Genomic DNA, 23,970 nt, shown 5'->3' on the forward strand with positions numbered 1-23,970 from the left:
TTAGCTGCTGTCGTGTCGTTACCTGCTATCGTGTCGTTATCTACTATCGTGCCGTTATATGCTATCGTGCCGTTATTTGCTACCGTGCCGTTATCTGCTATCGTGCCGTTAGCTGCTATCATGCCGTTATCTGCTATTGTGCCGTTAGCTGCTGTTATGCCGTTATCTGCTACAGATATTGTGCCGTTAACAACAACCAATGCTATAAACCATAATGTTAATATAGTGTTTCTTGTAAGCATAAATAAAGCAATTCGGTAACTGAGTTGAATCGTGCGATTCCTTTGTCCAGAAGTTCTAAAATAGCTTGATCTTATACCGCGTACAATTTTAACACCAAATGTGTAATTAGCAAGTAAAATTAAAAGATACACGCAATGAATAAAAATATTTTTATAAATTTTATAAATATCTATTGTTACAACTAAACAATATTCAATTGAGGCCATAGCAGTGCTCACAATCCAAATACTCACTATTATTTTCGAGTACAACTTTTTCGTGTATATTACTTTGTATTGTGTTGGGGCTTTAACAACCGCTATGTATCTCTCTATCGAAATGTTCAGAATAGTTAGTAAAGTTGATATGAACATGAGATTAAAATAAAACACGAGTTCTTTATGACATTTCTTCTCGTTGCTTTTTATTAAAAAATGCAAGAAAAACCCCAAACACCGTAATACTTCGGATACGGTTAGTTGACCAAGTAATATGTTGTTCTTCCGCAAGTTTCTCAGAAGAATGATCGCACCAGCAACCAAACCGTTGGTCAGCATGTCGACAGACAATAAGCACATCAAAGATACCTTAGCTTCTTGGGAAAGCATAGTGTTTATCCTTGGTTAAAGCTATTACTGTAATAGTTAATGCGATTATTGTATGTTATTAAACTACTAGTGGGTGATGCGTTCTAAGGCTTGGTTCCCACTAGAAAAAACTACGACGCAACCTGCAACTCAAGAAAATACTCTTTCAACAATTTTACATCCCCTTCTTAATGAGAAGTTAAATCGTCACTGTTGCGACGTACGACAAACAAACCCCGCAAAAAACGTCTGTGGCACCGTGGTTACGTCGTCGGCCCTACTTGTAACACGCAATGTTATGTTTGGAACGTTGCGTCGATACGTTGCGTCTACGTCCTTGCGTTGCGTCCTAGCCAGGCTTAAAAGATATCCAAGATTTGAACTAAATATTCACTCATTTCCACACGTTTCCAGCTTAATATCGTCTTTGTTATTAACAATATAAATCCAAAGGCAAATTACTGAAAAAATGACAATGCTGTGGGTATCAGTGGCTGGATCTCAATGGAGATACAACATAAAAGCGAAAAGCTAAATCAAAACGAGAAGTAAAACAGCCAGAAAAGTTAGCAGAGCTTTCGGGCAACACTAGCCCTTCATCAGTGCAAGTGATATATACAGTATATATATATATATATATCATTGCCTAATGTGTTTCTATATATATATATATATTATATTATATTAGTACTGTATATCTTTTATAATATAAGAGAATAAAATCCGAGCATATTAACCACCACTACTGGCTGTTGAGCTGTTCTAAGTCAGCTGATGTCGTTAAAGTAAGTTGAAGTTACAGTGCGTTATCGCTATTGGCTACCGGTACCTAAATTAATAAATTTGTCTTTCCGGACCTCGTAAATTTTTAATGATAATATCAATAACAGCGTGCAGTTGGTAATATACTTCTAGAAGGTTAGATATTCGTTACTTACTACTTTATGCCACGCTGAAAATGCGCAACCAGTCAAAACGGCTTATAGGCCTATTGCCAATTATCTTTTTTCAAGTTCAATGTATTCAGCCAAAATTAAAATTAAATACAAAAGTAAAAAATTATATGAATTAAGATTACATCATTTTTAACTGCTTTTGCTCGAACTGCGACAGTTTGTTTACGGGCGTTAAGGGTCTTTCACACCTGTTCCGGCACGGTTCCGGACCGGCGAATCGAACATCAATGTTTCGTTTTCACGCGGCCATGATATGCGCCAATCGATATGAGCGTAGCCGCTTGAAAACGAAACATTGACGTTCGATTGGATTTTTCGGTGCCGGAAAGACCCTTAGTCTTGTCGATTATTGTTGATCAAAATCTTCATGATTAGGAGACAGCGAGAAGTTAAATATGAGAACATTGTACAAGGAAATATGTAGATTAAAGTATAAAGTTTCTGCAAAAGTATTGTGACCCACTCAGACTAGTGCACAACTGTACTAGAAATCGCAAAGTGCAAGTGAGTGTTTCGAGAGCAGATCTAACGTAGTTTGATGATAGTGCCGCGTCCTCCTATATACAAACAAACCGAATAATAATATATAATAATAATAACAGGATTTTTATAGCGCACATACCACTCAAGAGTGCTCAAGGCGCATTCAAAAAAATAAAAACAAATCATACAAATGCCTGACAAATAAAATGCAATTTCTTTGGAGGGTCCCCATCCGTTCTCGTTCTGTCGCGGTCCCAGACCCCTACCTAGGTGACCAAACAAAGGAACAGGATACACATTTGCCTTGCCACAGACGACCGGGTGCTCAGAGACAACAACCAAGACAGAGGCACCCCAAAGATAATGCTGGTCAGGAAAAAGTATACGAATATCTATATTAAACTCTTCTCATTGGATAACAAATGCAGTGTATCGTTGCCTGCAATAAGTGATTTCACCCGCAAAGAGAGAAAGTCGTAAACATGCCTAGCTCGACTTAGGCCAATGTTTTGTAGTCAAACAATAAACTTTCGGATCTGAAAGCAATAAAGCGTGACGGGGGAGGGGTCAAATTACTGTGTAGAACATGAATAGCCGTTATCGTTAGTCGTTTGTAGACTACAGAAAAGTATCACCATGCAAGAGTGAAAGTACAGTCTAATTTCGCTCTTTTCTGGTCTTTCTAAATTTTTGAAAAGCTTTTATCACTTCTCTCCGGAAGGAATGGTGAAAGGTCCATACTAATATAGGAGTGATGAACGAATCTATTGATATTAATATATGCATTATGTGATGACTGATCCACCATTCTGTCTTGTCGTTTGCTGCTGCTACCGTGCCGTTTGCTGATACCGTGCCGTTTGCTGCTACCGTGCCGTTTGCTGCTGCCGTGCCGTATAGATGCTATCGTACCATTAGACATGGGTCCATAATCAGCATGTGGGACAACAAACAATACGATAAACGATAATGTTAATAAAGTATTTCTTGTCAGCGTAAATAAAGCAATCCGGTAACTAAGTTGAAACGTGCGATTCCTTTGTCCAGAAGTTCTAAAATAGCTTGATCTTATACCGCGTACAATTTTAACTCCAAATGTGTAATTAGCAAGTATAATCAAAATATACATACTGTGCATAAAAATATCTTCATCTGGATTACAAAATATGACAACTAGACAATAGTCAAGAAAGATAATAGAAGTGCTCACAATCCAAATACTCACTATTATTTTCGAGTACAACTTTTTCGTGTATATTACTTTGTATTGTGTTGGGGCTTTAACAACCGCTATGTATCTCTCTATTGAAATGTTCAGAATAGTTAGTAAAGTTGATATGAACATGAAGTTTTTAAAACAAAACATTACCGGTGCATGACAGTCACTGTCGCCGCTGTGCATACCCGTGTCATTGGAGGACACGGAATATAGAAGAAAGCCAAAACACCGTATTACTTCGGATACGGTTAAGTGACAAAGTAATATGTTGTTCTTCCGCAAGTTCCTCAGAAGAATAATCGCACCAGCAACCAAACCGTTGGTCAGAATGTCGACAGACAATAAGCACACCACCAAAGACACCTTAGCTTTTAGAGGAAGCATAGTGTTTACCCTTGGTTAAATCTATCACTGTAATAGTCCGAGTGAGCTAACCAGTACTGATGTCGGGCTGTTTGTGATATTGATACTGATGATATATAAATTTTTAGTGCATTATGGCTATATTTCACTTAAATTGAATTAAATTTCCTCTTCCTGACATCGTACATTTTTAATGATAATGTTATTAACAGACTGTTGTTGTAGGCCTACTGTTTGTAATTATATACTTTTAGTTGGTGTATTAAGCACAACCAATCAGACCTCAGAAATGTTCGTTACGTGCGAATAAATGTAAAGTGTAAAGTTCAATTTATTCAGCCAAAATTATAATAAACAACAAAGGCACAATATTTTTAATTAAGATGACGTCATGTTTAATGTTTTAGAACCTGAGTGAGTGGCCGAGTGGTTAAAGCTTGGTTCCCACTAGCTACGCAACGTAACGCAATCTACGCAACGTAAGCAACTGCCCTAATTGTGTTTGCCTCCGCCTGCGTGAAATCAAACCTGCGATACAGCATTTTACGTCAATACGTCGCTACAATATTATATGAATTAAGATTACATCATTTTTAACTGTTTTTGCTTGAACTGCGACAGTTCGTTTACTTACTTTCACACCTGTTCCGCCGGCACGGTTCCGGTCCGGCGAATCGAACAACAATGTTTCTTTTTCACGTGGCCATGCGCCAATCGACATGAGCGTAGCCGCTTGAAAACGAAACATTGACGTTCGATTGGATTTTTCGGTGCCGGAAAGACCCTTACGCCCGTATTCTTAAACCGGACTTTAGTTGTAGTTCGAGCTAAAACTAAAAAAATGACGTCATTTTAATTCATAAACCGAACTTCAACTAAATCACCGACTAAATCAGGCCAACCTCGACTAAATCGAGACGGATTTTGATCGATTTTTTTAGTCCTGGAGGGGGCAGACTAAAATGGTCGACTAAATGGTTTTTAAACGATGTTTATAAAAAACGTAACAGTCATTGAGTTGTTATATTGGCCAGATATTGAAGAATGAAATATCTATAGTTATATTAGCTTAATTAAATATACATTGGTATAAATTATAATAATGAAAATCATCTTTATTTACAACTGTATACAAATTACATTATTTTCTTCGCGCAAGTCCGACTTGAGCTACGTCACGCCATAGCGACAATGGGAGATGCGGCAATTCACCACGCGATGGAATGTTTAGGGGGCCTAGCGCTTTCTTGTCACGCTATGAAGTGCATGGTTCGTGGCGATCATACTTTGTTGGGGGCCTAGAAAATATAAAAGTTACCGTACCGCCATGGTTCCTAAATATATTTTTAAGATTTTATTTGTTGTTAATCAAATATACTTCACTGTTAAATTAATACTGATATTGTTCTAATAATTAACGATTAAAATTATTTTTCATGTATATAGTCCTGATGCGTAACAAGTGTTGTAAGAAATGGAAAGTGATATCAATGGGCAAAATTTAGGTCTGCTCCTCAAATACTCTCTTGTCATTGGCCAATGTATAGGCTTTGTTACCCAGACGTGTGCAACTCGACTAAAAGCTCGACTTCATTAAGTCGAACTGCAAACTTCGACTACTTCGTTTTTGAATCGAATTTGAAGTAATAGCTCGAACTACGACTTTTCCAAGTCGAACTTCGAACTACGACTAAAGTCCGGTTTAAGAATACGGGCGTTAGTCCAAAGATTATATAGCGCCGCTACGCGGCGCAAGATAGGTAACTGTTGCCAAGCTCCTATCTTATAACACTACGCGCCCAGTAAATCCATGGACGCCATTCGGGCGGACAGGTTATTATTGTGATTTAAATGAAATGGTTTAAAAATTGCTTCATGGAAAAGGGAAGAAATTATGTAAACAAATAAAAAATAAAAGTTTCTTTGGGATCTGGACACTTTCCGATTAATTCTGTGTGTTTACATTGATATGTTTGGTTAGACAACTTCGTTCTTTAACCGAAACATCGTGGATATTGCCTTGACAACGACTTTATTCCGGTTCAAACTTGTCCGCCGGAATGGCGTCCATGGATTACAAAGGTCTCACCCAGTTACCTATCTTGCGGCGCTATACAATCTTTGCTTAGTCTTGTCGATTATTGTTGATCAAAATCTTCATGATTAGGAGACAGCGATAAGTTAAATATTAGAAACATGGTACAAGGAAATATGTAGATTAAAGTATAAAGTTTCTGCAAAAGTAATTGTGACCCCCTCAGACTAGTGCACAACTGTACTAGAAATCGCAAAGTGCAAGTGAGTGTTTCGAGCAGATCTAACGTAGTTTTGATGATAGTGCCGCGTCCTCCTATTTACAAACAAACCGAATGTCTATATTATAACTCTTCTCATTGGATAACAAATGCAGTGTATCGTCGCCTGCAATAAGTGATTTCACCCGCAAAGAGAGAAAGCCGTAAACATGCCTAGCTCGACTTAGGCCAATGTTTTGTAGTCAAACAATAAACTTTCGGATCTGAAAGCAATAAAGCGTGACGGGGGAGGGGTCAAATTACTGTGTAGAACATGAATAGCTGCTCTTGCTGTTACCGTTAGTCGTTTGTAGACTACAGAAAGGTATCACCATGCAAGAGTGAAAGTACAGTCTAATTTCGCTCTTTTCTGGTCTTTCTAAATTTTTGAAAAGCTTTTATCACTTCTCTCCGGAAGGAATGGTGAAAGGTCCATACTAATATAGGAGTGATGAACGAATCTATTGATATTAATATATGCATTATGTGATGACTGATCCACCATTCTGTCTTGTCGTTTGCTGCTGCTACCGTGCGGTTTGCTGATACAGTGGCGTTTGCTGCTACCGTGCCGTTTGCTGCTACCGTGCCGTTTGCTGCTGCCGTGCCGTTAGGTGCTATCGTACCATTAGACATGGGTCCATAATCAGCATGTGGGTCAATTACTGCAGGGACAACAAACAATACGATAAACGATAATGTTAATAAAGTATTTCTTGTCAGCGTAAATAAAGCAATCCGGTAACTAAGTTGAAACGTGCGATTCCTTTGTCCAGAAGTTCTAAAATAGCTTGACCTTATACCGCGTACAATTTTAACACCAAATGTATAATTAGCAAGTACAATTAAAAGATACACACTATGAATAAAAATATATCGTAAACAACTTGTTACAACTAAACAATATTCAATTGAGGCCATAGCAGTGCTCACAATCCAAATAGCCACTATTATTTTCGAGTACAATTTTTTCGTGTATATTACTTTGTATTGTGTCGGGGCTTTAACAACCGCTATGTATCTCTCTATCGAAATGTTCAGAATAGTTAGTACAGTTGATATAAACACAATGTTTTTAAAGCAAAGCATTGACACGAATAGTTTATCATGACAACCCTTAGGCCGATTACCTTTTCTGTTCTTCATGAATATCAAATGTACAAGAAACCCCAAACACCGTATTACTTCGGATACGGTTAGGTGACAAAGTAATATGTTCTTCTTCCGCAAGTTCTTCAGAAGAATGATCGCACCAGCAACCAAACCGTTGGTCAGGATGTCGACAGACAATAAGCACATCAAAGGCACGACCATTTCAACTTTTGATGAGCTCATATTGTGTTCACGGTCAAACATCTTTGCTCTATAGTATTATAGTAGTTATTAACTCGTAATCAATATGGTTGTGTTACAAAACTACTAGTAAGTGATGCGCTCTAAAAGATATTTAAAAAGATGTTATCGAAATGTTCCTTTACTTTGACACGTGATCCAGTTTCGCTGCTTGTACTTCAACCTCTTCATCTTGACAAAGACTTCTTCGCATAAAAACATGAACACATACTACATTTAATTAATGTAAATGAAAATCCGGTAATAAACAAGAGAATACGGTATCCACAAATCCGAACGTATTTACCAGTAAGAACTGGTGTCTATGATGTTTCACAGCTTGGTGTGTTGTATATTGACATGAATACAAAATACAATATCCAAGATAAGAGCGAGATAATCATAATAAGCTGTGGGTGTATGTTTACAGCGTTGTATGCGAAGTCAAAATGATGACGTTGAAATAAGTTTTAAATGAGTGCATTATCACCATTGGTTACCTAAATTAAATGAAAATGTCTTCACCAGACCTCGTACATGTTTAATACTTGTATGAATTAATAAATACTAATAATAAAACAGACTGTCTTACGTTGTACGAAGTGAGAAATTCGAGATTACGTAGGGGACTACTTCTGAACAATGATAAGTTTTTTCTACAATACAATTCAGGCGAATCGACAGCGTCAGTTTGTACGCATGCGTATTACTATCTTGCAGCATCTTGTTTGGCGACGCGAAAAATGCGCTACCAAGAGCTAAGAATTAAATGGAAAATAGAAAAAAGCAATACTAATACTAATACTATTAAGATTCAATTTATTTTGTCAAAATATAAAATGGAAAATAGTACGTCTAAAAGCAGGGCTAACATTTCATTTAAAATACATAGGCATATTCATTAACCATTTTATCAATTATATAGCATTTAAGAACGTATAGAAACAGTAAAAAAGATAGGCCTAAGGTTAAAAATATATAAATACAAACAAATAGAATGCTGAATTTACAAATGTAGATATAGGCTTACATTAAAAGATTAAAGCTTATGCCTATGTTAAATTATTTACACATTTTTGTATCATCATTGAGCTACCTGATCGGGTAGGTAACAACAGATCCTGCCTTTATTATCTTCCTGAGATCATGAAAGAGGAATAATCTAGGTAAATAATTCCTTCATGCTGAGATTACGATGTTGATGAGATCAAAGATTCAAATTTATTCTCATCCATTTCTGGAAATTCCATTGCTTGCATTAACAATTACAAAATAACCATTGAAACTACATTACTATAAACATATTTGATATATATAAAAACAATATTTACAGTATATTTTACTTATAATTGTCATCGTTTGTAATTTTTGTTTGTAGGTTTTATGGCTTGTGGAAAAAGATATCGTTCAGTACGATGAAATGAAAATAAACTCATTTTTTAGAAAAAGCGTTTTTAATTTCTTTTTTAAAGAAGGGGTGAAAATTCCAAACCAGTATTGGAGTTAAGAACGAATCTATTGACATTACAATGTTCATTACGATAAGAAATGGAAATTCCCCCAGCGTAGGTTTGATGTCTGGTTTGAAATTTGAATACGGTTGCGGTTGGAGTGGCCGGTCCGGGTCATTTGCTTTTTTATGGGAGTTGTTTTTGTGTAATGAAATACTATCTATAATATACAGTGTTATTAACACAGATATAAATATAGCGCTTCTTATCATGGCAAATAAAGCAATTCGGTAACTAAGTTTAAAAGTGCGATTCCTTTTACCAGATGTTCTAAAATAGCTTGACCTTATACCACGTACAATTTTAACACCAAGTACAAAGTTTACAAATACAATTAAACAACACATGGTGAAGTTCACATGTCGGAATTCGAATCTACAAGTTGTAAATAACAGTTCAAGTGAGGTCACAGAAGCGCTTATAATCCAAATACCCACTATTAATTTCATGTATAATTTGTTCGTGTATATTACTTTGTATTGTGCTGGTGCCTTGATAACAGCTACGTATCTCTCTATCGAAATGTTGAGAATAGTAAGTGATGTTGACATAAGCATAAATAATTTAAAGTAATACAATGTTGCAATATTAGTTGGGATTGTCTTTGCATTACTACAATCGTCACACAAAATGATAAAAACAATAAGTCCAGAACATCTTAATATATCGGATACGGTGACGTGCAAAAGAAATATGTTATTTCGTTTCCGCAAACCTCGTACAAGAATGATGGCAAAGGCAACCAGAGCGTTTAACAATATGACGATAGAGGCAAAGCACGTCAGACATATCTTGGTAGTTAGAGTGTACATAGTTCGCTACAAGTCCAGTTGTGTTTCTTTCTTTGCTTAAATTTTCTAAACGTTCAAGAAAGTTCCCTGAAAAGTGTAATGCTTCTGCTGCTGCTTTACCTTCTCTATCTCAATTTAGCGGGAAAACAATAACTATATTTCTGAGAGAGATCGTTTTAGTTCTTCCACTTTACCTTCAAGTCTTACTTTTATCTGTGTTTTATTGAATATCTCAATTAGGGCTTAAGCATGAACAACAACAAATATCCCTAGTAAACTATATTTATGAGAGAAATTAAAAAAGTTCTTATACTTTGCCTTCAAGTTTTACTTTTCTCTGTGTTTCATTGAATATCTCAATTTAGCAATAAAACAATATCCTCGGTAAAGTATATTTCTGAGAGAGATCGTCGAAGTTCTTACACTTTACCTTCAAGTCTTACTTCTGACTTTGTTTCATTGTTCATTGGATATCTCAATTTATTATCAACAAAAACAATATCTTCAGTAAACTATATTTCTGAGAGAGATCTTTGACGTTTCCGGCTTTACCTTCAAGATTTACTTATTTCTATGTTTCATTGAATATCTTAATTTAGCAACAAAAACAATATCTTCAGTAAACTATATTTCTGAGAGTTTCGAAGTTTCTATCTTTACCTTCAAGATTTACTTATATCTACTGTATGTTTCATTGAATATCTTAATTTAGCAATAAAACAATATCCTCGGTAAACTATATTTCTGAGAGAGATCTTCGAAGTTGTTACAATTTACCTTCAAGTCTTACTTCTGACTATGTTTCATTGAATATCTAAATTTATCAACAAAAACCATATCCTCAGTAAAGTATTTCTGAGAGTTTTGAAGTTTCTATCTTTACCTTCGAGTTTTGCAGTCCCTTTACGTTTAATTGAATATCTCAATTTAGCAACAGTAACCCAATCTGAGAAACAGTCAAGTGAGATCTTCGAAAGGTACTTCGAAAGGTACTTTCATTGACTATCTCGAGTAATTTCTTAGATAGATCCTCCGAAGAAGTTCCTATTTTCCTTGCGACTCTTGTTCTCTCTACGTTTATTTTTAATATCTCAATTTAGCAACAAAATACTATCTGAATTTAGTGACAGCATCACGAGTAAAGTATATTTCTTACAGATATCCTCCGAGGTGCCTATTTTACCTTTTAGTCTTGCTCCCTTTACGTTTAATTGAATATCTCAATTTAGCAACAGTAACCCAATCTGAGAAACAGTCAAGTGAGATCTTCGAAGTCCTATTTATCGTGGCCGTAATCTATGCCTATTAGAACTTGAGGATAAAGAAGTTTCTTTTCGGTGACATAGAGTATTCTAGTCATGTGACGTGTAGATTGTGTAGTTTGACGATGAAAAACTTGCGCTGATGATGTTTTTATTGTCTTTGGCTCGATCACTTAACTGTTTTGTCCTGTGGTTTGATCGTTTACTGAAAACTTGTTTACAACGAAGTGAATACAATAATTTATCAAACAACAGGTGGGTAGGTCTAATTATCGTCTAAAATTGTGTTCGCTGCAGCTTGATTAATAATTCAAATTTACGATGCCTTGTTTTCTGAATTGTGTAAAATATTTAATATTAATTGTAGTAACACGTATCATCTAATGATTATATCAATCTCTTATCAAATATTTAGTACAATATAAGTATTTATAATTTATGAATAAACCAATCCGCACTTTGGCCCGTAACACTGTAGGACATCTTATTCAGTTACAGTTACGCTTACGCCACGACCAGACTGACCCTTTACATTGTTTATTGGTGAATGCATAGAAGGGGTTTTCCAAGACTAGACCATTCCATTGAGTGAATTTATAGCATAAATGATTTGTTTCATTTAAATGTCAAAGTCTGTTTTTTTACACCGTTTTCTAATCGCTACAACATTCGCGCGCTATACAATATTTGACGCATACAAAACAATCATCAAAGTTGATCTTAGTCGACTTTATTTCAGAAATTTAACTTGCTATTTATCTGAATTATGTTATGTAATTGTTAATTCACTATGTATGTGGTAAAACAAAACAAACAAAACTTTGCTGATTGGTAGTTTAAATGGTAACTATTAACCAATCACACATTGAATTTAGTCGACGTCATCGGCATCTCATTTTGTTGGCGTGGCATTGTTTTTGCAAGCAATGCACGTGTTGTGGTGCGGCGGCTAAGCGCGCATACAGCAGACCAGATAGGAATCCTAGAGGCAAGATCATGTCGTACTTAATTACTAATTAACAATCATGGAGGGTTTTAATAACAGCGAATTTGATGTGCACTGTTTGTCTAATTTATCATGATGTTAAAACGTGTATTTAATGATGTGAGACAAAGATGAACAGATAGTACTTGCCGAGTCAACCAAGAAGATGAATCAAGGTATTAGGTACTAAGTAGGCTAGGTCAGGGTCAAGAAAGTGACTAGGCGGCGGCCTAGCTGTGGCATAGACAAGCATTTTCATGAAATAGAATCGCTAATGCCCGGCCAGCATCGACACAATGTAGGCCCACTGTAGGGATTGGTAACCAGGCTTTTTAAACTGTCTTTGTTTTTTTTGTTAAACTGAAAACTTATTTATTATAATTGTAAGTCCTTAAAATAGCACATCACAAATAAAATGTAGTAATCTTTAAAATACTTTGGTTATTAAAAATTGGTAAAATATATATTTTACTGTTAAACTATTTACACAAATAAGCAATTATTATATCACTTTACCTGACATTGGAGGTTAATGTCCTCAAATTAAGAGTTCAGCCAGAATATACATAAACAATTAGAAACATACATTAACTGTTACATTAGATTTACAAAAATGTATTATTTACTTATTTTATAGCATATTATCATTTTATTATAGAAACATCAATATTTTTTGGTTAAAATATTTTTTTTTAAATAAAATACTAAAATATTTAAAAAGTATCATTTATATTTTAGTTGTACTCAAGATATGTTCAACAACAACTTTACGTGTCTAATAATTTTATACCCTTACTTTTGGGTAATTAGGTCATCTGACACCCAATGTTGACCACCGAATTTCAATTAAAATACAAGTCTTCATATTTTATATATCATCAATTTACCATATTTGGCCAGGGGAAATTTCATTATAAGCTTTTCGTCATTTCAGTGCGAGATTTTGGTAAACTTTTCATCATCAGATTTTAATGGCATGTTCAAACATGTTTCATCCACAAAATCATCCAAGTCAGCCTATCCCAGTCCTAGACCCTGTTAGGCCTACACTTTTACATTAACATTAAATGCAAAGTCACCTTGTGTGAAATATATAACCAGAAGAGAACGAATTCTATTGCCTTTTTTTTCATTTTTCACCGTCAATCTAGTTATTTCTTGACGTGAGCAGAATTGACGAGAACCATATAATCCATTTGCTTTGGCCTTTATGTGGTTGTATCACACACAGTATACTAGGAATGTGTTAAGATATGGAGAGATATGAAAGATTATTTACCAGCTGGAGCAGTGACGTAACGCAGAGACCCAGGGCTCCTGGTTTAGGGACTCTAAGTGGCCCTCCAACGCTGGAGGCCTTTACCGTTTTTAGCGTTTTAACATATTTTAATGCTTGTTTTCTTCCTCTAGCCCCTCGGTTTAACCAGTGAGCACTCGGAGCCATTACGCCACTGAGCTGAAGCTAGATAAGGAAAAGCACTTGGTACAACATTTCTGTTTTTTTTTAAATGGACAATAAAGTATATATGACTATGACTATGACTATAAACTAGTGCATCATTATAGCGGCCTATAACAATCAATGAATGCTAATTAAAATATGAATTGATACAAAACCATAATTGTGTGTAGGTTTGAACATACCCACTATTTATATAGTCGATTGTCAGTTCTGTTCTTCACTTACTCTTTCATGGTTCCAACGGACATTTGATGTCACATTGTGAAGGCCTTGCAGGGGTTTCAATTATCTGTTGTATCGACACTATAGTGCCAATCAGAAACCCAATAAAACCTATAATTGCAATTATCAAATTCTTGGTTAATCTTAACTTTGTTCTCCCTGATGCATAGCCAAGGTCGGCGTAGTTTAACTCTTCTAAGACTGGTGGTAAGATAAGTGCCAAGAAGCTGCTGGCGAATGATCCAACTAGTGAAATAACTAGGGCAAGCTTAGGTATTGCTATGGCTATAAGTACTGCAAAAAATAAAGACAAATTATGATGACATCTTTAGAATAAATGCATTACATTTTTGTGAGATGACATTTTAGGATGTTGGTACAGCATTGCATAAATGGAGCTAGGGTCCCATTAGGCATTTGAAATCAGCACTGCTGGCTCTTATGGCAGCCCCTGCATCTAGTATCCTCTGGTCAAGGTTGGCACTGGACGAGAGAAGCTCTTGATCAATGTTAGGACCAATTAGCCATCAATTTCATCCATTATTCAGATAAATGTAAAACTAATTGACATTGTCGTTTACGACAGATGTCTGACATAAACAAAAACAAGAGCATAAATGCAGTCATTTTATTAGCTCCAATTGCCATAACTTATTTTTGGCATAAATAATGTCGAGTTTAAAGCAGGGACAACCAATAGCCATCAAATCGGCACAGGTTCAAGGCCTTGTCAACCATGTAGATCTGGTGTTAGAACAAGTCATTAAGGATAAGGATTAAAAACTGGAGGTAGAGTGTAGACTTCTTGCTCATACTTTAAAGAATCCAGTTTATCTTTTTTTAAATGGGGGATGATTGGATGAGGTTCAAGGGAATTTATATATATTCTTACAATTTCTTGTTAAATATGTTACTTACATGTAATAAATACTAGTACAGTCCTGAAGACATACTCCCATGTAGTGTTCTGAAGATTGAACCTTTTTTTGACTGGTGGGTAGAGAATTTGAATAGGAACATAGAACTGAAGGCCATATGTGACAAAAATAGCAGCAATGAACAACAACTTTACAACGATGTAAAACCTGTATAAAAAAAAACCCCATTATTATTCATGTTTGTCTGTTGACATTCTACAGGTTAGTGTATTTTTAACGTCATATTCAGTAGTGCAGCTGGCTAATCAGACGGTAGTCTCTGTGTTGTGTGCTGAACTGTAAAATGCCATAGGTTTCCTTTGCTCCATGGTTCAAATCCCATCAACGATTTCCGTGTCTTGCAACTGGCAGTTTGGAATATAGATTCCGTTGTTGCTGTGTGCAAGCAACACGTTAAAGAACAAAGTACACTCGTTGAAATAGAGTAGAGGATCATCTCCCAGTGTCCTGCCCAATTCAGCACCAGAAGGACCCCACTGGAAACAAGTCTAAGAACTTAGTGGGCTATCCTTATATACAAACTGTAAAAGCAAACAGAATTTTGACAACATTCTTTGTGTATGTTCTGTGCCTCTGATTGACAAAAGGCCAGAATCCTGTTGTCATCCATAAAAGGGGACAATTAAAAAAAAATTGAAATTAACTTCGAAAGTCTTCTTACCCATCTTGTGGTATATCTAGAGTAATTGTATCTTGTAAACACTCTCCAAATGTTAGATATCCAAAGGTTCCCATCATAAGATACATAAGCCCTACAAATGACATACCACCAAACAAAACCTTCTTAAAGTCCTGAGGGTTCCTCATCTGGTTTTCAAGAGGTAGAACCTAATAATAATAAGTTAATAGACATTTGTGAAACTTTTGAGCTGATCCCCATTTCATATTCGTAAAGCGTATTCGTGTTGACGAATATCACCAGTCATATTCGTAACTACAAAACGAGTATAGTTTTTGATCTATTTTACACATTTTGCATTTGAATCAGGAATGATTCATGACTATAATATAATTATACCTTTATTGAAAGTAATTTACTAAAGTAATTTACTAAAATGCCAGGTCAATTTTGATAAATAGCAGTTTTGAAAGTCTTCACTCGCTTTGATGTTACGCTAGGCCTACTAGGCAGCCAAGCACCAAGCAACACGTACCTGCGCTTCGCTCAAATTTATCGCAGTCATATTTTGGACCGCGCCCTCAATATTTCATTGCCATGCGAAACAGATTTGTATTGGCTTACGAAAAACGAATACGTGTGCGTGACATATCCGTTGTCGTTATCGTATTCGTAAGGTTGCGAAACCTCCAAGATATTATATTGTTTGAAGGTTTGCATGGCGAAATCAAATGTTGATGTATAAGGTTTGTGGTACATTCTGTATATTTAGTTCTCAAAAGAACTGTAGAGTTTCTCTTGAAAGATATTGATATTAAAGAAGGTTTAGATTTTATGACAACCTGAACTCATTGACCATGAACAGTCCTATTAGTGTGTATGTGAGGATTTTGTTTGATGTTTTTCCTGAGCAATTGGACTAAATGTTGTCCAATCTAGGTTTGATGCAATTATATAGGAATTCTTAAATAGTGTGTGCTGTGTTTTGTTGTGTGTTTCCATATAGGCATTGTACAGTATTAGAAATCATCTGCGTAATTAAATTTTTCTTCTTTTTATTAAAAAAGAAGGTTAATTTTCTGGTTTGACCTGAGCCTCATTTTTATTATGTTTGTCATAAAAGTTAAAATTGTGTACTGTATATCCTGAACTATTTATATGTGAGTTGTCAATACCAAATTTTATGAAACTTGTCATGCTTTATACTAAAACCAAATCATATTTAAGTTATTTTTATTTTTTAATTATTTGCTTTTATTTAATAGTCTTATTTTCTTTCCATGTTTGACTAATTCATTGACAGGAATATTGAGAAAGTTAATATTGTGACTTACCACTCCTATGCCTTCAAACGCGTAGATAGCAGTCCCAAAAAATATAGGCCACTGAGAAACATCCGCCACCAGAGGTAGGTCACTCACGGGTTGACATTCACCAAGATGTGTGAACATGTACTAGACAACAACAAATTCAAAATCATTATAATTATTAAATTACTTGCACTATCATATCCTATTTCTTTTTGGTTGTTTGATTTTTGACTGTTTCATTTTGTTTATAGTTTGTTTATTTCATTTGGTTTTGTTTTGATATATTTAGGCAAAATGCCTATGGATAACCATAAGCGAATTCATTCACTTCTTAAAGGTGGCAATCCCGTTCACACAACAAACATGTACGCACACAAGATGTTCTACAAAGTCTTATTACAAGTCTTCGTCCTGACATATGACAGGACTTGAACCCAGGACCCTTAGATTGGTAGCCAAGCATCATAACCACCAATTGACAACTCTACTATTTAAACAAACATATTATAACATAATATTCACTACATAGAAGAGTTACAAACTGAATAGTAGCTAGTATAGTTGTAGCATTGATTTCATTTGTTTGGTTCAAAACATGAACAACATTACACACAATAAAAACAAACTAATTTAACCAGGATAACCAAAGAAAGTTTTAAATCATATAAAACTTATTTCCGTTTGGAAATTGAATACGATTATTAGGAAAACATTTGTACCTCATATATGATAGCTATCCCTGCAATTAGTAAAACATTTGCAATCATAGAAAAGATGGCAAGGTCATCTAATTCACGAATGTAGCAGTAGATTACGACTGGTAGAAATAGCATTGCAATAAACCATTTGATGTCTGGTACGCCATCCACTCCATAGTAATGCTGGTAGATCTAAAAATAGAACACAAAATAGAAAGTTACTGTAAATGAACATGTGCTAGTATCAGTATAATTTTACAATATTTTATTTGTCTAGAGTTATTAGTCTGTCGCTTGTTTGTTTGTGGCACCATGGCTTAATTGTCTGTGGTGCTTATTTTTCTGTAGTGGTTATTTGCTTGTGGAGCTTATTTGTCTGCGGTGCTTATTAAACTGTGTTGCTTATTTAACTGTGTTGCTTATTTGTCTGTGGTACATATTTGCCTGCAGTACTTATTTGCCTGCGGTGCTTATTAAACTGTGGTGCTTATTTGTCTGTGGTGCTTATTTGCCTGCATAGCAGTACTTATTTCAATGTGGTGCTTATTTGCCTGTGGTGCTCATTTGTCTGTGGTGCTCATTTGTCTGTGGTGCCTACTGGTATTTGACTGGCACTTGTTTGGAGCTTATTTGTCTGTGGTACTTATTTGCCTGCAGTACTTATTTGTCTGCGGTGCTTATTAAACTGTGGTGCTTATTTGTCTGTGGTACTTATTTGTCTGCGGTGCTTATTAAACTGTGGTGCTTATTTGCCTGCAGTACTTATTTCAATGTGGTGCTTGTTTGCCTGTGGTGCTCATTTGTCTGTGGTGCCTACTGGTATTTGACTGGCACTTGTTTGGAGCTTATTTGAATGTGGCACTTATTTGTCTGTGGAAATTAAATTGAATGTGGCGCTTGTTTGACTGGTGATTATTGTGGTCTATACCTAACTGTTTTCTTCCTTAAAGTTTCAGGCTACAAAAAGTGTATTAAAGAATATTATCGTTTTTGTACTAGCTGCAGCTAGTAGAATGAATACAATTGTTAAGTTTACATACCTGCATGATGTTATCGCCCATAAAGAGGAAGTATGCACAACAAAATCCAAACTGTGTTATTATTAGGAAAAAATTCACTGCATATCTGAAAAAAAGTTACAATATTACAAAGACAGTATGTAGTTGTTTGGTTCTTGGGACCAACTGTTCACATCTGCAAAATTTAACAACTTGTAACCATGTTTGCATAGTGTGAATTTTGAATAAATTTGTCCCTGTGAGATCTCTCACCAATGAGTAGTAGTAGTAAAATAGAGCGCAATTACGCTTTCCCTTCTCAGGGTCCGTGTATGCGTGTATTAAAAGGTGTAATATCAAAGATCAAATCTGGTTACAACTTGTTACAAGTTTATGCTTGAATATGATCTAAGAAATTAACAACAGCAAAAACATGAAACAAGAAGATTAAGATTTGATAAGAATTTTTTCCTGCTTAATTTCATTTTTGCATAATTTTTAGGCGTATTAGGGCATTAAATCCTTTACTACTAATATTTATATAATTTTATTGGCACATCTTTTCCTGTTAGCTGGATATTACTTCCTATTTCATTCAGCAATATAACATAAGGACGGTATAGGATCTACATAATTGCTAACATTACCATTGCATAAACAGATACAGTTTTATGTATCAGGGAAATTACAAATCTATAGATATGTCTATGTAACTTCCCTGTTAGAAAGTCCCATTCCCTATGTTTTTTAGATCTAATTTTATATCACAAACTACATTTAATGTAAAAATAAAAACTATATGGTCCTATTGCAAATTTTGTTTAAAAATAGGGTTTGATTTGATTTATAAATAAATATATTGATATATTTTCAAATTCAAAATGCTGAAAAAATTATATTAAAGGAAATACAATTTCTGTGTATAAAATACATACTTTCCAAACTTGCAATATTTCTGGAAGAACGAGAATTTTGAATACTGAAAGCTGTACTCTGCAACCTGACCATAGGATAAGGATACAGCATCAACTCTGTAAAAAATAAAACAATTTTAGTTTCCGTGAAAACAATTCTGGTTTCAGTATATACTGTATGTGGCATGGGCGTGTGGCACATTGTGTTGCATGTTGGACAACTGATTGTGAGATCGTAGGTTCAAATCCAAAGAAATTGTTTTGAAAGTTGTAATTATCTGTAAGAACTAAAACATAATAATAGAAACACTACTTCTGTAACAAATAGTTGTTATCATGGGCTTGTTTGGGCCACAACTGGTACTTGGCAACAATTATTTTGGTTTCTGTTTGTTAATTGTTTTGTTTAAATTAATCTGGAAAAGCTAATTAACCAATTACTACACAGGATAAGAACTGAAACAATGAATTCTAAACAAATTCTTTCTATGTGAAATTTTCAAAACAATTAATTTTGCTATAGATTTTAGGAGACTTAAATATTGAACAGTGCCACAAATATGTTTTTTGTTTGTTTAATACCAATGGAATCTAATAAGAAAAATAGAGTGTATTTTATTTAATAATAATTTTAATTAATAACAATAATTTTTTTTGGAATATTGAAGTTGGATATAGTGAAAAAATAATGGTCTGTAATTGTCTTTAATTTAATTATTGTCTTTTTTAATTTTTATCTATTAATATTGAAATTGTGCAAAAATGGAATGGTCTTTAATTGTCAATATTTATGTGGTCCGTTATTAGAGTCTTAATAATTATAAAGTATATACTTATTGGACTGCAGATAATGGCTACACTCCACCAGCACAGACATACAATGAGTTGCTACCACCGCCATGATACTGATGGCAAGAGGCCCAAGCTGTAAAGACAAAAATATTCACATAATACTTTTTTTGTACTCTTTTTGGTAAAATGTTTGAGAATACAAGTCTAAGGGCCTGTTATTCTGTGAATACCAGTTTTACCTTGCAGCTAAAAATTGCTTAAAGAAACTTTTTTTAAACCGGTATTTGACGATAGACACCAGAGTCAATTGGGGTTTTTAAAACCGTATTTAAAAATCGGTTCTTTTAAGCCTCTTTTATCGACGTTATTCGACGATATTGTAAACAATAATCAGCGATCTTCTATGTAAACATTGAAATGTTACCGAGTTATAGGAAAGGTAATTGCTATTTGTATCATTTCAACTTGATCGTTTTCAAACAATCGTCATTGAACTTTAAGGTGGACCCGTTTCTGCTGGCAAGAAAATCCTAATTTTAAATTCCTATTTTCTTTCTCAGTAGAAAGAGGCCATAAAAGAAACTGAATGAAATTGAGCATGCTTATCTAATCATTTTGGTCCATTATTGAAGATAACAATAGACTAAATCTCAGTCTACACTATCAAACTAATTTGACAAAAAAAGTGCGATGTTCCTAAATATGATATGACATCATCATGTCTACAGTATATTTTTTTTACATTTTTTTGTCACATAAAGTTTGATAGTGTAGACAGAGCTTACACAATTACATTTTTTTTGTCACATAAAGTTTGATAGTGTAGACAGAGCTTACACAATCACATTTTTTTGTCACATAAAGTTTGATAGTGTAGACAGAGCTTACACAATCACATTTTTTGTCACATAAAATTTGATAGTGTAGACAGAGCTTACACAATTACATTTTTTTGTCACATAAAGTTTGATAGTGTAGACAGAGCTTACACAATTACATTTTTTGGTCACATAAAGTTTGATAGTGTAGACAGAGCTTACACAATTACATTTTTTTGTGACATAAAGTTTGATAGTGTAGACAGAGCTTACACAATTACATTTTTTTGTGACATAAAGTTTGATAGTGTAGACAGAGCTTACAAAATTACATTTTTTTGTCACATAAAGTTTGATAGTGTAGACAGAGCTTACACAATTACATTTTTTTTGTCACATAAAGTTTGATAGTGTAGACAGAGCTTACACAATTACATTTTTTGTCACATAAAGTTTGATAGTGTAGACAGAGCTTACACAATTACATTTTTTGTCACATAAAGTTTGATAGTGTAGACAGAGCTTACAAAATTACATTTTTTTGTCACATAAAGTTTGATAGTGTAGACAGAGCTTACACAATTACATTTTTTGTCAAACTAGTTTGATAGTCTAAACATGTCTTAAAGATATACATAATTGTGAGAGCGAGTTAAAAAAAAGTGTATACAATTTTATATAATATATAATATATTGTAAATATTAAAACTTACGAGAATTCCAGCATGTTTCACAGCTACTGCTAAACCAAGCAAACCCGTTCCTATATTGCCCTTTATAAGATGAGCAAGTGTCTGGAAATTACTGTTAAAAAAAACAACATTATTTATTTTTGTTTTTGCCCTACTCCGTACACCTGAGTTGTATACTGTACTACAATTACAATTATTATAATTATGTTATTTTTCTGTTTATGCACAAAGGGACACATTTTAAAAATTACATTACAATACTGTATAAATTCAGGTGACTTCATTTTTTAAATTTTTTTTATGAGGGTCTAAACTAAAAATGGCGATATGTAACCATCATTCCCATATTTGGTACTTTGAATTGATTAAAAATCTGTCATTTCAATAACATTTAATTTTATTTAATCACTAATAGCAATATTGTATAACATTTAATGATTATGATAATGTAATGTTATTTGAAAATTGAATTTCTCATTTAAAAAAATGAATATGACCATTTCTTTAAAAAAAAATTAAAATAGCAAATAATTAAGAAAATGTATTGCAGCTTCAAAATTTGTATTTGGCCTAATTTAGAATCTAAAAACTATTATTTTATTAGATAGAAAGGTGTCTGTAATTATTATTATATAACACTGTATTACTATTAGATATTAGATTATGAATAATAATAAAATAATTTGAAGAAACGAGGGTAGTAGTATAAATATACAATACAGTACAGTAATGTCAGTGAATGAGTTAAATTTCAGTACGTCTTTACCTAGTAGAGTGCTCGATGTTTTGGCGCGACTCCGATGAAACTGAAAATCCCCGTATCCGTATATCATCATCGTCACTGCTGCTCTCTGGCTCCTTTGATGTGATACTCGTAAGTCTACCTGGACGTATGACAGTGTTTATAACCGGTTTCTCTTGACCAATATCATTGTCATCGGACAAACTGTTAACACATGGATCTTCACTAAGCAATGGATCCTTTTCCATTTTGATCTAAAAAAAAACAGATTTATACTATATAATAATATAATAATTATATTATATAGGTCTGGACATCATTTATAATTGGCACGAATTAAACTAGGAAATATTTATTTTGACAATTAAAAATTTTTATTTTTAAAGACAAGTTTTGTGAAGATCACATTAATCATCAATATATGGACTAATAAAATGTACTTTCACACCTACTTAGATTATAAATGAGCCACGTAATACCAAAACAATAGGTAATACGCCATTTTACGGCAATCGGTTAGGCCTAGCTTTAGCTGACACCGATTTAACCTTGAATTAAATTGACGGCAAACACAACCCATTTTGTGGGCGGTGGTGTACGATCGCGACGATCCGGCTAACGGGCTAATCCACAAGCCTAAATTCAAACTGGGCTTACTTCTCAACTAACCTACCGATTTCGTTAATTTAAAGACAAAATGATTCCAATATACTTACTTTAAATGTCCTTAACAAACGGTGGTTCAGATATACATAAAACTATAAATATTTTGATTATAAACAACCATTGTTCTGTCTCGTTTTGCGGATTAAATGTTGTTATCCGTCATGGGTCAACGATTACAAAATCCACGTACAGTACTTGGTTTGAGGGCGCTTTATCATTTTTTTTATAAGGCCGTCTCCGTGCGCGTGTCCGCACTAGCCATGAAGGAAGTAGGCCTATCTGTTTAATTTTTTCAACGAACCAATCACTGATTGAATCAGTTAATTAATAGTCAATCAAATAATCAAGTGCGCGTGATCAATCAGTAAGCGCTCAATAATAATTTTCAATTTTAGGTTAAAAATGATCGCATTTATTGGATAATTATCTGATTTTAATGAAACTATCATTTTCATTTTAATCTCAAGCGGAATCGGTTCCCGTCTATTATAACATGTCATCATTCACCTCATGTCATGGCATTATTTTTTTTTCTTTTATTACTTAAAATATATTCATTTCAATTGATTGTTTCCGGAACGATAATGTCCGGGAAAAATTTTTAATTAATAAAAACGATACTGAACTTCTGACCAATGAGAAAACACCCTCACTAACCGTACTTCTCACACGTCCCCTGCTAACGCCACCACCGCGATATCTATTATATTTTCTGTATGTAGCATAATTGTATCAAAATCAAGCATAATTTGGCCAAAAACACAATAACCATTTAAAATTTATTTTATTAATTATTATTTTTTTGCTTTTCGTTTTTGTGTGGAACTTACATCATCATATTCAAAATGTATCCGCCCCTCTTGCACCATGTTTTGGTGACATTTTGCTATTATACTTAAATGAAAATATCCAAATCCATAAAAAATATCCAATTAAACAAAACGGAAAACACATCAAAGAACAGCAAAGGATATCATGCCTACCACTTATGACCAACGTTTACAATAAACATTTTTGATCGTTCCGTTTTTACTTTTGGAATGCTAAATTCTTTGATTTTTCTTAAATTGTACCTATAGAGATTTAGGCGCTTA

At 34.1% G+C, this 23,970-nt stretch overlaps 1 protein-coding gene across 1 annotated transcript; it reads right to left on the reverse strand.

The window, feature by feature from the left end:
* Positions 1 to 11,521: 11,521 nt before the first annotated feature.
* On the reverse strand, positions 11,522 to 23,039 carry LOC140049976 (proton-coupled amino acid transporter 1-like). Its single transcript, XM_072094937.1, has 11 exons — positions 22,927 to 23,039; positions 22,235 to 22,464; positions 21,490 to 21,580; positions 20,000 to 20,091; positions 19,188 to 19,283; positions 18,295 to 18,379; positions 17,276 to 17,446; positions 16,581 to 16,700; positions 15,289 to 15,455; positions 14,608 to 14,774; positions 11,522 to 13,983 (listed from the first exon to the last, which is right to left on the reverse strand). The coding sequence occupies exons 2-11, from the start codon at positions 22,456 to 22,458 to the stop codon at positions 13,697 to 13,699; spliced, it is 1,500 nt and encodes a 499-aa protein (XP_071951038.1). The 5' UTR covers positions 22,459 to 22,464; positions 22,927 to 23,039; the 3' UTR covers positions 11,522 to 13,696.
* Between the last annotated feature and the right edge of the window lie 931 nt (positions 23,040 to 23,970).

Source organism: Antedon mediterranea, chromosome 5 (genome assembly GCF_964355755.1).
Source record: "Antedon mediterranea chromosome 5, ecAntMedi1.1, whole genome shotgun sequence".
In the NCBI taxonomy this organism is placed as follows: domain Eukaryota; kingdom Metazoa; phylum Echinodermata; class Crinoidea; order Comatulida; family Antedonidae; genus Antedon; species Antedon mediterranea.

Coding starts and splice junctions, on each gene's coding strand:
- LOC140049976 (XM_072094937.1), bottom strand. CDS start 22,458: ATGGAAAAGGATCCATTGCTTAGTGAAGATCCATGTGTTAACAGTTTG. Junction 17,447..18,294: donor TGGGCGATAACATCATGCAG/GTATGTAAACTT, acceptor TTCTATTTTTAG/ATCTACCAGCATTACTATGG. Junction 13,984..14,607: donor TGTACTAGTATTTATTACAT/GTAAGTAACATA, acceptor TATTTTTTGCAG/TACTTATAGCCATAGCAATA.